This window comes from Teleopsis dalmanni, chromosome 1 (genome assembly GCF_002237135.1).
Source record: "Teleopsis dalmanni isolate 2A chromosome 1, ASM223713v2, whole genome shotgun sequence".
Lineage (NCBI taxonomy): Eukaryota > Metazoa > Arthropoda > Insecta > Diptera > Diopsidae > Teleopsis > Teleopsis dalmanni.
The window spans coordinates 46,213,251-46,224,272 of NC_051846.1; the positions used below are offsets into that span (position 1 = coordinate 46,213,251).

The 11,022-nt window shown below is 27.8% G+C and overlaps 3 protein-coding genes across 3 annotated transcripts; all 3 read right to left on the bottom strand.

Annotated features, from left to right (window-relative positions):
* Positions 1-1,406: 1,406 nt before the first annotated feature.
* Positions 1,407-2,002, bottom strand: LOC119670386. The gene is made up of 3 exons (XM_038080633.1): positions 1,839-2,002; positions 1,653-1,773; positions 1,407-1,581 (listed from the first exon to the last, which is right to left on the bottom strand). The coding sequence occupies exons 1-3, from the start codon at positions 1,927-1,929 to the stop codon at positions 1,485-1,487; spliced, it is 309 nt and encodes a 102-aa protein (XP_037936561.1). The 5' UTR covers positions 1,930-2,002; the 3' UTR covers positions 1,407-1,484.
* A 2,947-nt stretch (positions 2,003-4,949) lies between these two features.
* LOC119673405 lies at positions 4,950-5,812 on the bottom strand. The gene is made up of 3 exons (XM_038084675.1): positions 5,610-5,812; positions 5,176-5,293; positions 4,950-5,067 (listed from the first exon to the last, which is right to left on the bottom strand). Exons 1-3 carry the CDS (start codon positions 5,785-5,787, stop codon positions 4,965-4,967), a joined length of 399 nt encoding a protein of 132 aa, XP_037940603.1. The 5' UTR covers positions 5,788-5,812; the 3' UTR covers positions 4,950-4,964.
* A 3,949-nt stretch (positions 5,813-9,761) lies between these two features.
* Positions 9,762-10,249, bottom strand: LOC119672168. Its single transcript, XM_038083161.1, has 2 exons — positions 10,133-10,249; positions 9,762-10,062 (listed from the first exon to the last, which is right to left on the bottom strand). Exons 1-2 carry the CDS (start codon positions 10,221-10,223, stop codon positions 9,842-9,844), a joined length of 312 nt encoding a protein of 103 aa, XP_037939089.1. The 5' UTR covers positions 10,224-10,249; the 3' UTR covers positions 9,762-9,841.
* Between the last annotated feature and the right edge of the window lie 773 nt (positions 10,250-11,022).

Genomic DNA, 11,022 nt, shown 5'->3' on the forward strand with positions numbered 1-11,022 from the left:
TTTTCAAATTTATTTATTTATTTAGTAAACATCTTATCAAATTTCCACAATGGTAATACCCAATTTACCTAATTTTTATTAAATTTCAACGAAATTTTTATTTTACTATTTCCCTTAATGGTGGTAAATTACTCGAATTCGCATACGGCCTTAGTTCTTAAATGAAAATAGTAATCAAAGTATTGTGTTAGTGCAGAATTTGCAGTGTGAAGATAGTTTCTCTCAGAAGTTCGGGTATATAATGGAATGGTATTGGTGAGCACTTTATATTTAAACATTCATAGCAGAATTGGAGTGTACGTTCCTAGGCTCCCAGTTACAAAGTCGAAATTGCAAAAGACATTGTCTTAAAGACAGTCTTTTTGGAAAACAATTGCTCAAAACATGAATGTAAATGCTGTAGTACGTACTATCTAAATAATGTATAGAATCTGCAAACAATCATAGATAATATGACTGGAAGTGGACGGTAGAAAGATTAATTGTCTAAACCAACTTATTGGGTGGATGAGGGAGCACTATTTAGTTGGCTGTTATGCTGCTATAAAGAGAATTTCCTTTAATAACTTTGCTACGAGGTGCACGGTCCAAAATTTTAGTTTAAATTCTTAACCCTCAAAACTTTTTTAAGATTCAATATTTTTAAACTCTGAGGTTGGCTTTCCAAAACCCACTAAAGTTGATCATCCGTACTATATAATAAATGAAACGCTCAGAATTGAATGTTTAAACTTTAAAGTTTAAATCGTAAAAAATAAACTGCGTAACTTAATAACAAAGCCCACAAGTTTTATTTTAAAACTATAAAGGTTAAGTGTTTTATGTTGAAGCTATTTGAGCCAGTGCACTTGAGCACTTTTACTCTTTATTAACTCGAGGTATCTTCAAAACCCTTCTTTACGCCTTGACTGGATTAATGTTTATCACTTCATCAGACTAAGCAATAATTGACGTCAGATTTGCATACCTCCCCGAGGAACCTAAAGTTTAATATAAAAATCCTCTGAATTTTAAATTTAAACTAATATCTTCGAGCATTTATGATGGGAAAAACGTACAGACAATTAAGCATCTTCTCTGCAATGCTTTCTTGAGTCAACCTCATTATAGAGGCATTATTGCAATGCCAACGATGCTCATTAAACTATTGCGATCAAATTTGATCAGATTTGAAGCCCTTTGATTTGACTTCAAAGGGTCAACACTCTCTTCGCAGAAACATATACAATTATCATCATCATCATTCTTAACATAAACAATGTTAGTGTTTTTTCACAAAATTAGTACAAAGACGACTATTATTTTTGTAGTTACTATAACTCATACTAAATTTAAATATTTATTACTTATTTATCAACAAATTGCATTTATCAACAAATTCGTTTAGTAAAAAATAAAAACGAAAATTTAACTTTATGTATTATTTAAAATATATTTTCTAAATAATCATTTCAATTATTGTCTACATTATTCACTTTGTCCTATTAACAAACGAAGTCTCTTTTGCAACAATCAGGATATGGTTTACTCAAATCTTCAGCGCCTAGTTTACAATTTGGTGGTGGAGCAATTAGACCGCAACTAATAAATAAAAATTTTTATAAAAACAAAATTCAAATAACATAAATTTATTTATTTTTATTTGTACTTACGTTACGATGGTGCCGTATCCTTGTTTACTATCACAACTTACTTTACTACAGGACCCCGATGGTTGATAGCTTTCACCAGGCGCAAGTACTTTACCATTATGCACACATTTATCAGAATGGTCTGTAAAAAATTACAACGATGATAGATTTGAATAATTATTATTATTGTTATCCTATTTCAAGAACCTGGATCATCTAGTTTCAATTTAGCCTGGGCTGCATTTGCTGTTGCTGCAGCAAGAACCACTAAAACCAAAGCGAAAATATAAAATTTCATGTTTCTGTTATAATCGAACGAATTTCAATCTACTGAAATGATTTCGTTGAACACTTCTTTTATACTAAATTTTAAATCGATTATGAAATGTTTTACTCGGCTTTTAAATTTATCACAAATATATTTTTTTACGAAAGTGAACGTCTATATTTTAAGTTTTTTATTGTTAAAAAAATGCAAAATAGCACTGACGCGTTGCCGGTTTTTTTTGCTTTTTCGATGACAGTAGTTCTAACTAAACAATAAATATTTTATTATTTCAATAATCAACAATAATATTTTTTTTTATTTTATTTGTTTAATAAATGTAGATAAACCTGTTTTAATAGTTAAACTTTGCTAAACATATGATTTAAGAATATGTGTTGAGAAGTGAACCCACCTATTTATTTAAGCAAGCAACCGATTAAATTTTATTTATAATTCTCCCATCATAAAATTTCTCATCTCTGTATTATTGATATAATTGTTTATATTGTATATAATACTTTGTGAAATGTAGTTAATTAATTCTTTTGTGTTTGTTGATTTCTTAATAATTATTTTAATTATTTGAATATGATTTGTTCTTAACTTCTCTTAGTTGTTATTTTCTCAACAAAATTGGGTTAATGTGATATAAATGTATTATAAATAGTTTTAAATTTGTTTGTACACAGATGTGACTTTTATAAAATAAATTTTTCTGTTTTTACGGTATATACCTTCTTCCAAGTATATAAGAGCCAATATTTTTCTAAATTATTGCCATTTAGTTAGCATCTTTAGCTGCTCATTAACGTTTATACAGTCTGAACCTTTGTTAAGGCGATTCAGTCGGAATGTTTTTCCAAATAGTTTTACTTCTTTTATAATACAAAGAAAAATTAACTACGGAAATCTCAAGCAGAATATCACGGCATCTAAACGACATAGATCTCAAGAAGAACCTGCTATAGTGTCATAGAAGAGCATAGTGGCAGATAGAAACAGAGCGGCTTGTAACCGTTTAATAATATAAAAAAAATTAAACCACGAAGTGGCTTTCGATCACCATCTACATATAGCGCTAGTGAATGAAAATTGTCCACTATTATAGCGTCATCAAATGTGATAACCAAAATTTTGAGAAATTTCTTAACATCATCGTTGCCAAAATTCAGGACACAGTAGTAGCTTGTCGCTCAACATTATCCTAGCCAAAGAAATTTCTCACAGTCCGAAGCCGCACATATGGACAATGAATATAGAATTCGATGGTAACCAAGTCATTAAATGCTTGCATCCACATAATCTTGCTATTCGGATGGCTGATAGGTCCATCGTTAAAGCAGAGTTTCCGCTCTCTTCTCATTACAGCCCGCTGTAAAAGGTTGAATTATGGTTTGACATACGGTATGCTAAAATGAATATTCTCTATTGTGCAAATTTGAAAGAGAACTAGAAAGACATTATCAATAACACAAATAAACTACTTGATGGTATGTGGCTTGTCAAAATGAAAATAGCTATTATTCGTTATGAAATAAAAACTCTTTCTTGGAGAGCTTAAAACCTTTAAACATATACAAGGCATGCATGGAATTTGTACTGTATCCAATAAATATTTAAACATTTTTCTCACCCAACTTTCAATTTCTCAAGCACCAACAACTACCAAAGTCGGACGGAATTGGTAAATATCATCATAATATCTCATAAAGATATGGTTAGAAACAAAAATTGGAGTGTGTCCAGTGAAAACTCATTCTGTGACCACAGTTGGATACTATATAATATGGATCTTAAGATAGGTCAAATAATATCCATTAACATGTTTGGCAATAGGCTAAATACTTTACAGAAAACTTTCTATAACACCTTTTAGATGTCTTGCCCATTAAAATATAGTATATTTTAATATGAAATCTTTCCTCTTTGATGGAGTTATTAATTTTCAGAACTAGAGAAGAAAGCAAGAACAGATACCCATGTTAGCACTTATGAAATATATTGCCTTCATGATTTATGTCTTTAAGAATAGCATATATAAAATGTTAGATTAAAGAATAAGTGAAACTTTATCAGGTTTTTGATCTTTGTAAATGATTTTCAAGCTTATCCTTAAATTTTTATTTTATATCGATTGTTTGCGATTGTCAGATTAACAAAGCTTATTAGGTTTTTTGGTAAGTCAAGCTTATTATATTATAAGTTTATATTGTATTCACCTCATTCACGTTAATATTTTTGGCGCTTAAAACCATTGTTTGATTGTGTAAGCTCTCGATTTGAAACCACATTGAAACCGACCAATATTCTCTAGATAAATAATGAACTGATCATGTAGGATCGCAATATACTATTTAATAGTAAAAATACAAATTTATTATTTATTACTTAAAAAAAAATATTTATATCTTCCATTTTCTGTATTTACACATTGTAGTATATTTTGGATTATTAAGAAATTTAATTTCTCACCTTGACGAGATAATGTTTCACTATTCTTTCTCTACAAATGATATTTCCAAATATTCTGCTAAATATTCTTAAACATTCTGCTAAACTTCATATAAACTTATAAAATTTTTTCTCTATGAAATGTACATATATATGTAGATATACTTGATATGTTTATGAACTTATATTTATCAAGTTCATTAATCTTCTCTATAGCAGCTTAATTATAAAAATTAAAATTGTCGGTATAACTTACTACGCTTCTCTACTGAATAAATGCAAATATTATTATTTAAACCTTTTAAATTAAAAGTTTGATTAATAACATATTATTTGAAATTAGAAGAACCTTTTTGAGTTCATATAAATTAAGTTTGTCTTCCTTACTTAAGTTTGTCTTCTTTTATCCTTAAACAACTAAATAAGGTCAATAATTTCATTAGTTTTATTTAACTAATTGTAGTTTTTTATAACTAATATGATATGTTTTCTCTTTAAAATGGCTTTGAATATATTTTAATAATTCTTATAGTGTTTAAATAATAATTATAAAAAAGTCCTAAATACATAATAATTGTCTCCATATATATATTTTTTTTTTAATTTGATTTTATTTATTTCAAGCAAATCAATTCTCTCACGCAACAATATGGAAAAGGTCTACTTAAATCCATCAACCCCATTTTGCAATTGCTAGGCACATTAATCGGTTCACAACTAAAAATTTAATAAAAACGAAATAAAAAATGTAGTGATGTAAAATTTTAAATATATATCTATTTCTATAAAAAAATATAATTTTTACTGCGATAAGAGAAAACTTACTTTCCATATCTGGTAACTCCTCCCGGTGCACAACTTATTTCCAGGCAACTATTTGGAGGCTGATATTTTTCCCCGATATTTAGCTCCATGTTTTCATAGTTACATTTGGGGCCAACATCTAAAGTAAATTAAAAATTGTTTAATTTTTTTGCGGATTTCAAAATTTTTGTTAAAAATATCCTGCGTACTATTAAAGCAAAGAAACAGATACAATAATAGTTAATATTTATTTTGAATGGTTTCTCTTAACTTAATCTTAATTTCTATTAATACTTCACTTTTTAGTTTTATAATAATTATTACTTTAGAGGTAATTATATGAGAAGCTGTAGCTCTAAGTACGTTCGAAAGGAAGACTTACCGACTTGAGCAATAACTCGTGAATTTACTTAGTATGCTAAGCATACAAATTAATTGCATTTAAAATATCTTACCTCCTATTCCTCCTCCTAATCCATTTGGTGACATAGATGGATCGGATAACAGGTCGCGGCTGGTTTTTCGAAAACTAAAATTAATGTCTGAATACCGATGTGATTGTCGTGAATATAAACTATTCGTTGATGTAATTGCACCTACTAAGAACAGTAAGCAAATTTGGAGAAAATGCATATTTCTCTATTGTGGTTGACTTAAGAAAAACTTACATAGTAAAAAGTTTCTTATAAAAATTTCTTTTATATGTAACGTAAAATAATTAACAAAAGAGTTGTCAAGTGTTACGAATAAAACAATTATTTTAAAAATATGAGGAGATCTATTATTACAAAAACCTCAAAAGTCAATATAATTTTCTAGTTGGCAATCGTCTAAGTACATTTAACAAATAAAATCACATATAATTAAGTGAAAAAATTGATTAGTTACGTGTTATATATAAGTATTATGACACATAACATATTTATTTAGTGTAATAAATTACCGTGTGTTTTGCTTCATTCTTCTATAATCGACTACAGAATATTAAACAAAAGCACGAACTATACATATATATATGTGATATACATATGATATACATATATTATATCATATTATTAACACCAGAAACACTTTGACAATATGATATATATAAGACTTGTACTACCTAAATTTAGAATCCCCCTAGAATTTGTGAAAACAAAGACAAAATTTAGAGCATCTCATTTTTCTCGACTTAAGAATTATTTGCTTTTACAAGGTATAAGCATTGCCTTAATTTCGAAAAAGGATACTAAATAAGGTACAGCTTTTTGGCAAAGTCTCTATTGAATTCAAACTAGTTCTGAGGTGGTTGCCAAAAATGCTTATTTATAAGAACTGAAAATAATAATAATTTCAAAAATATTCAAGAAAAATAGCAATAACAAAAAGTTATTTTAATTCATTTTTAAGTATGTAGTTACCATTCTAACAACATTCATACCTTATATGATGCATGTATATATATATAATACATAATTATTAAATAACAAAAATAATTATTATTCTTGTCTTAAAAACGAACAACTAAAAATAACATTATGTTCCGAAGGTAAAATTAAAACGCTTTATGCGCAACTTATTTTTTCAAACCAAACTTAAGTTGCAAGCAAGGCGTTTTATTTTTGAGCAGAGCAAAATAAAACGCAATGTGAGTTTGGTAACTGCTGTGAAGTCACTAATAAAATGTGTAAAATGGGTAGTACAAGTAAAGAGTTTATAGTTTTTTTTATTAATAAATATTTTAGTTACAAATATTCTATTTTTATAAATTTTAAATATATATACTTATATTAATTAAATCTGCTATATGTAACAGTTATTAAGGCAATTAAAGAATGAAAATAAATTACTAATTTATGTTTCAAAATTATAGACAAGATATTTTTTTGAGTAAGTCATAAGCTTAAATGAAAAAGTTTAACTAACCAAACCTTTATATATGATTATGAACAAAAAATTTACTTGTGAAGAAATCGAACAGAAAACACCAGAACCTATATAAGAATTACTAACAGCAAACATAGCGTTAATTGAATCATGATGGTGTAGAGCCTATTCACTTTTACATTTTCTTTAAAAAGACAGACATTGTGTCAATAAAAATCGTTATTTGCAAATGGAAAACAATTATGTGCATTCATGTATAAAAAGTATATAAGTTTAAATTTATCAGCATTTATTGTGTAGTAACAAATTAGCGTCTAAAAAGTATATTTTACACTATTAATTTTTAAATGCTATAATTACATTATTAAGTTTGAATTTTTTGCATTTAGTATATATATTTGATATGAAATACTTTATTGTAATAGACATTAAATATAGTCACTTCACATAGTAAAAGCGTTCTCTGATTTTCACGATTTTCTGGTTTTTCTGAAACTTGACATTAATTTTGAAAAAATTAAAAAAAAAATAATTTCGATTGTTTAATAAAGAACTAATACTCATAAATTCGCTAAACTTTATATATGTGAACTTATTTTTTACAAATTATAATACATACTGCTCAAGAATATTTTTCAACAACGTTAATATATTAAACGCTGAAGTACATAATGAATTTATTTTTCAAATATCACCAAGAAATTTTGAAATCCCTTTGAGATTGATTTCTAAATATTTTATGAACGGACGGAATATATTATTTATTATTAATATTATTTCTATTTATTTATTTTAACATATTATTAACTTAAACAGTAGTCAACGTGATATCCTTGATGTTAAACAAAATCAGCACCACAAACGGATAGAACTTGTATAAAATGGAAGCTTTGGCTTCAGCTTCACCTTCAGTCACAGGTCTTAGGTTCAGCTCCACCATTCTGTTCAGACAATTACTAATGAAAAATAGATTTGACACATTTTTCAAATCTAATAAAAAATTAAAGTTTTAGGCTTTTAAATAAGCATGTAATACAGTGAGAAGATAATAGAGATTCTATGAAATAGTTAAATAGTTCTAGTACAATACGAAGAGACGAATAATATGTATTGTTATGACTCTTTATGGGTGTTTGTGCCATAACACTGACTTTATAGTAACATTATTTAGTAATTTAAACTTTTTTTCTCGAAATTATATATGTATGGTTTCTGTACCTATATAAATATATAGAGTCTACCACAGAGGGACCGGTTTTGAATTCGCTTAATTATTTATAAAATAAATTAATTAAGAATTCCTGTATGAGACCAAATGGCGTAGTGTTCTATTTTATTATTCTTGTTTTTTGTCATACCTCTACTTGTCATGAGAGAATTTACTGCTTAATCACGACTTCTTTCATAACATACATTATATTTTTTTTTATCTATTTGTACTTGTCGAATTCACTCAGTTTTTAACTATTTTATTGATATCAATGCATTTTTTCTAAGCGATTCTAATTTTATTTTCTATGAATAACAATATACTAACATTTCTTATTATCATTACTCTGTTTTGTTTTAAAAGATTTCAAAATAATCCAATTTCACCACTAAAAGGAATTTTTATCTTTTTTTACAATACGATTATCACCTACAGGATGCAAGGATATCGCATCATTTTATTCTCTCACCCAATAACCGAAAAAAATAAAAATTACATTGGAATCGATTGAATAGTTTCTGAGTATACTCGCTCTCCGATAGGTGGAAAGCATCAACGCTATCATTTGAAACCATAACCTACTACAACACCTTCTCCGGAATAAGTAATGAAGATTCTAGCTATTAAACCATGAGGTTAACAATGTTGAAAACCTTATACGAGTCATCAAAGATAAAGGTAGGAGTTAATATACTAAAGAATTAGGAATCTAAATCAGTTCAAGCTAAGGTAAAAGTTAAATTGATGAAGAAGATGGAAAAATTGTGAAAATAACAGGGAAATTATTATGTGTAGGCTTTACAACAGGGATCACGAAAACAGCGTTTGAAAAAGGCAATGATAGAACAAACTGTATGCACTTCACCAAACTTGACTGGGTGTTATTGTCGGGTTTATATTTCATACCAGAGATCAAATCTTAAAGAATAGTGCTATTGTGAAAAATGTCAGGACGGTTGTATGGTCAAGTAAAGGTACTGATGGAAGAATGAAGGTAGACATTCATTAATACGTGTATTTTAAGTCAAAGGAATTAGAAAAGTATTTACCGATATGGTTGTGCTCATAAAGCAATTTCCGTGTCCATTCCCTTTTTTTATTAATATTTCGTACAATTTAACTGTCAAGACTATTACTGTTTGATTAATGACTTTTAATGATTTGACTTTTATCATTTAATTTCCAAATATATTTTTTTATGCATATTGACTGTTTTTCGACTATAATTTTTATTTTCCGTACTTGAAGTTTCAATTTTTTAAACTAATTTTTCGATTTTGTATTTACATTATAAATGTAAATAAATAAAATAAATAATTTTTCATTTACAAATGGTATGTAAGTAATTATGTGTATGTATTATAATATTTTATTTAGAAGAATGTTTATATTCGATAACCTTTTTGACATTTTTATTGAGAAACAGAGATAAATCTCTCGCTACTTTTATGCATAATGAACAATTTTATTCACTTGAAATCAATTTAAAATATTTATAAAGATATTTGATATATCTTAACACAATTAATTCATAATATTCTATATATTCCCACATAGGGGTCTTATATACATTTCTTTATTTACATTCGACTTGAGTTTCATGGTTTTTCAATCACATATTATGTCTCTTTGACAACAACTTGGATGTGGTTTACTTGTATCAAAATCAGCTACCCGACAATTTGGTGGTGCACCTATTACACCACAACCGGTAATGCTTCCATTTCCTTCTTCATCGTGGCACGCCAATTCAGCACAGGTACCAGGAGGTTGCAATTTTTCACCGGGTGACATTACATTGCCATCGATTACACATTTACCGGGATGTTCTACGTTGATAAATATACATATTTAAACTTAAATTTGGTTTAAAATAATAAACAATATTAAATAACTAACTTGGATCAGAAAATTTTCCAACAGAGGCAGCTGCATGAATGCTTGTTGCTAAAAAAGCTATCAAAATTGTTGCGCATAGCAAAAGTCTCATCTTGTCCCACTTAAGATTAAACACAAACTGATGAAACGAATCTTTTTAAAATTGTATTTATAGAAAAAGTATTAATTACTAATGAATTTGATTAAATAACCTGCTTCCAAATGCAATAAAAATAGTGAAGATGCAATAATTATTAAAATATTTATATTAGTTGCCTATAATTCACAGCTCAACGTAAAAAATCTCATATTGTCATATTATGTAAATAATTTTAGTAATTGTAATTAATTTTAGATTAGATAATAATGGCTTATGGCAAACTATCTGAGCAATAATACTAATGAAAATAGTAGGAATAATGGTAATGTTAATTTTTTTTTTTAATATAATTTTTAGTGAGGTATATCCCCACTCTGCATAGTATATTTGTCAAAGTTTTTAGCTGCCCCCCTCCAATAAATTGTTTTATAAACACAAAAGATAGTTAATAGGAGTCCAGCTTTCATTTGTTTAATAATCAAAAGCGCTCTTAGTGAATCTGTGTAGAATCAAAACAAGCATTCTTATTAAATAGCACAGTATGGAAATTAATTTATGACATGTAGATCCATCGCAGGTAAGAATTGGGGATGTACACCAAAGTGACTGCGATGGATATACACAGCAGTAATCAGACCAATGATCACCTACGGATCAATAGTCTGGCAGAACTGCACAAATCAACAAAGCGTTATCAACACACTCAACAAGGTACAACGACTTGCATGTGTAAGCATAACAGGAGCAATGAGAACATGTCCCACGTCATCAATTGAAGTACTCCTGAAACTCACTCCTCTTCATATCTATG

Bases quoted from the DNA above. Each gene is read 5' to 3' on its own strand.
- LOC119670386 (XM_038080633.1), bottom strand. From the start codon at position 1,929: ATGAAATTTTATATTTTCGCTTTGGTTTTAGTGGTTCTTGCTGCAGCA. The intron at 1,774-1,838 runs GTTCTTGAAATA...AATTTTTTACAG, and splicing joins ATTGAAACTAGATGATCCAG to ACCATTCTGATAAATGTGTG. The intron at 1,582-1,652 runs GTAAGTACAAAT...TTTATTTATTAG, and splicing joins GGATACGGCACCATCGTAAC to TTGCGGTCTAATTGCTCCAC.
- LOC119673405 (XM_038084675.1), bottom strand. From the start codon at position 5,787: ATGCATTTTCTCCAAATTTGCTTACTGTTCTTAGTAGGTGCAATTACA. The intron at 5,294-5,609 runs GTAAGATATTTT...AATTTACTTTAG, and splicing joins ATTAGGAGGAGGAATAGGAG to ATGTTGGCCCCAAATGTAAC. The intron at 5,068-5,175 runs GTAAGTTTTCTC...TTAAATTTTTAG, and splicing joins GGAGTTACCAGATATGGAAA to TTGTGAACCGATTAATGTGC.
- LOC119672168 (XM_038083161.1), bottom strand. From the start codon at position 10,223: ATGAGACTTTTGCTATGCGCAACAATTTTGATAGCTTTTTTAGCAACA. The intron at 10,063-10,132 runs GTTAGTTATTTA...TTATCAACGTAG, and splicing joins TGGAAAATTTTCTGATCCAA to AACATCCCGGTAAATGTGTA.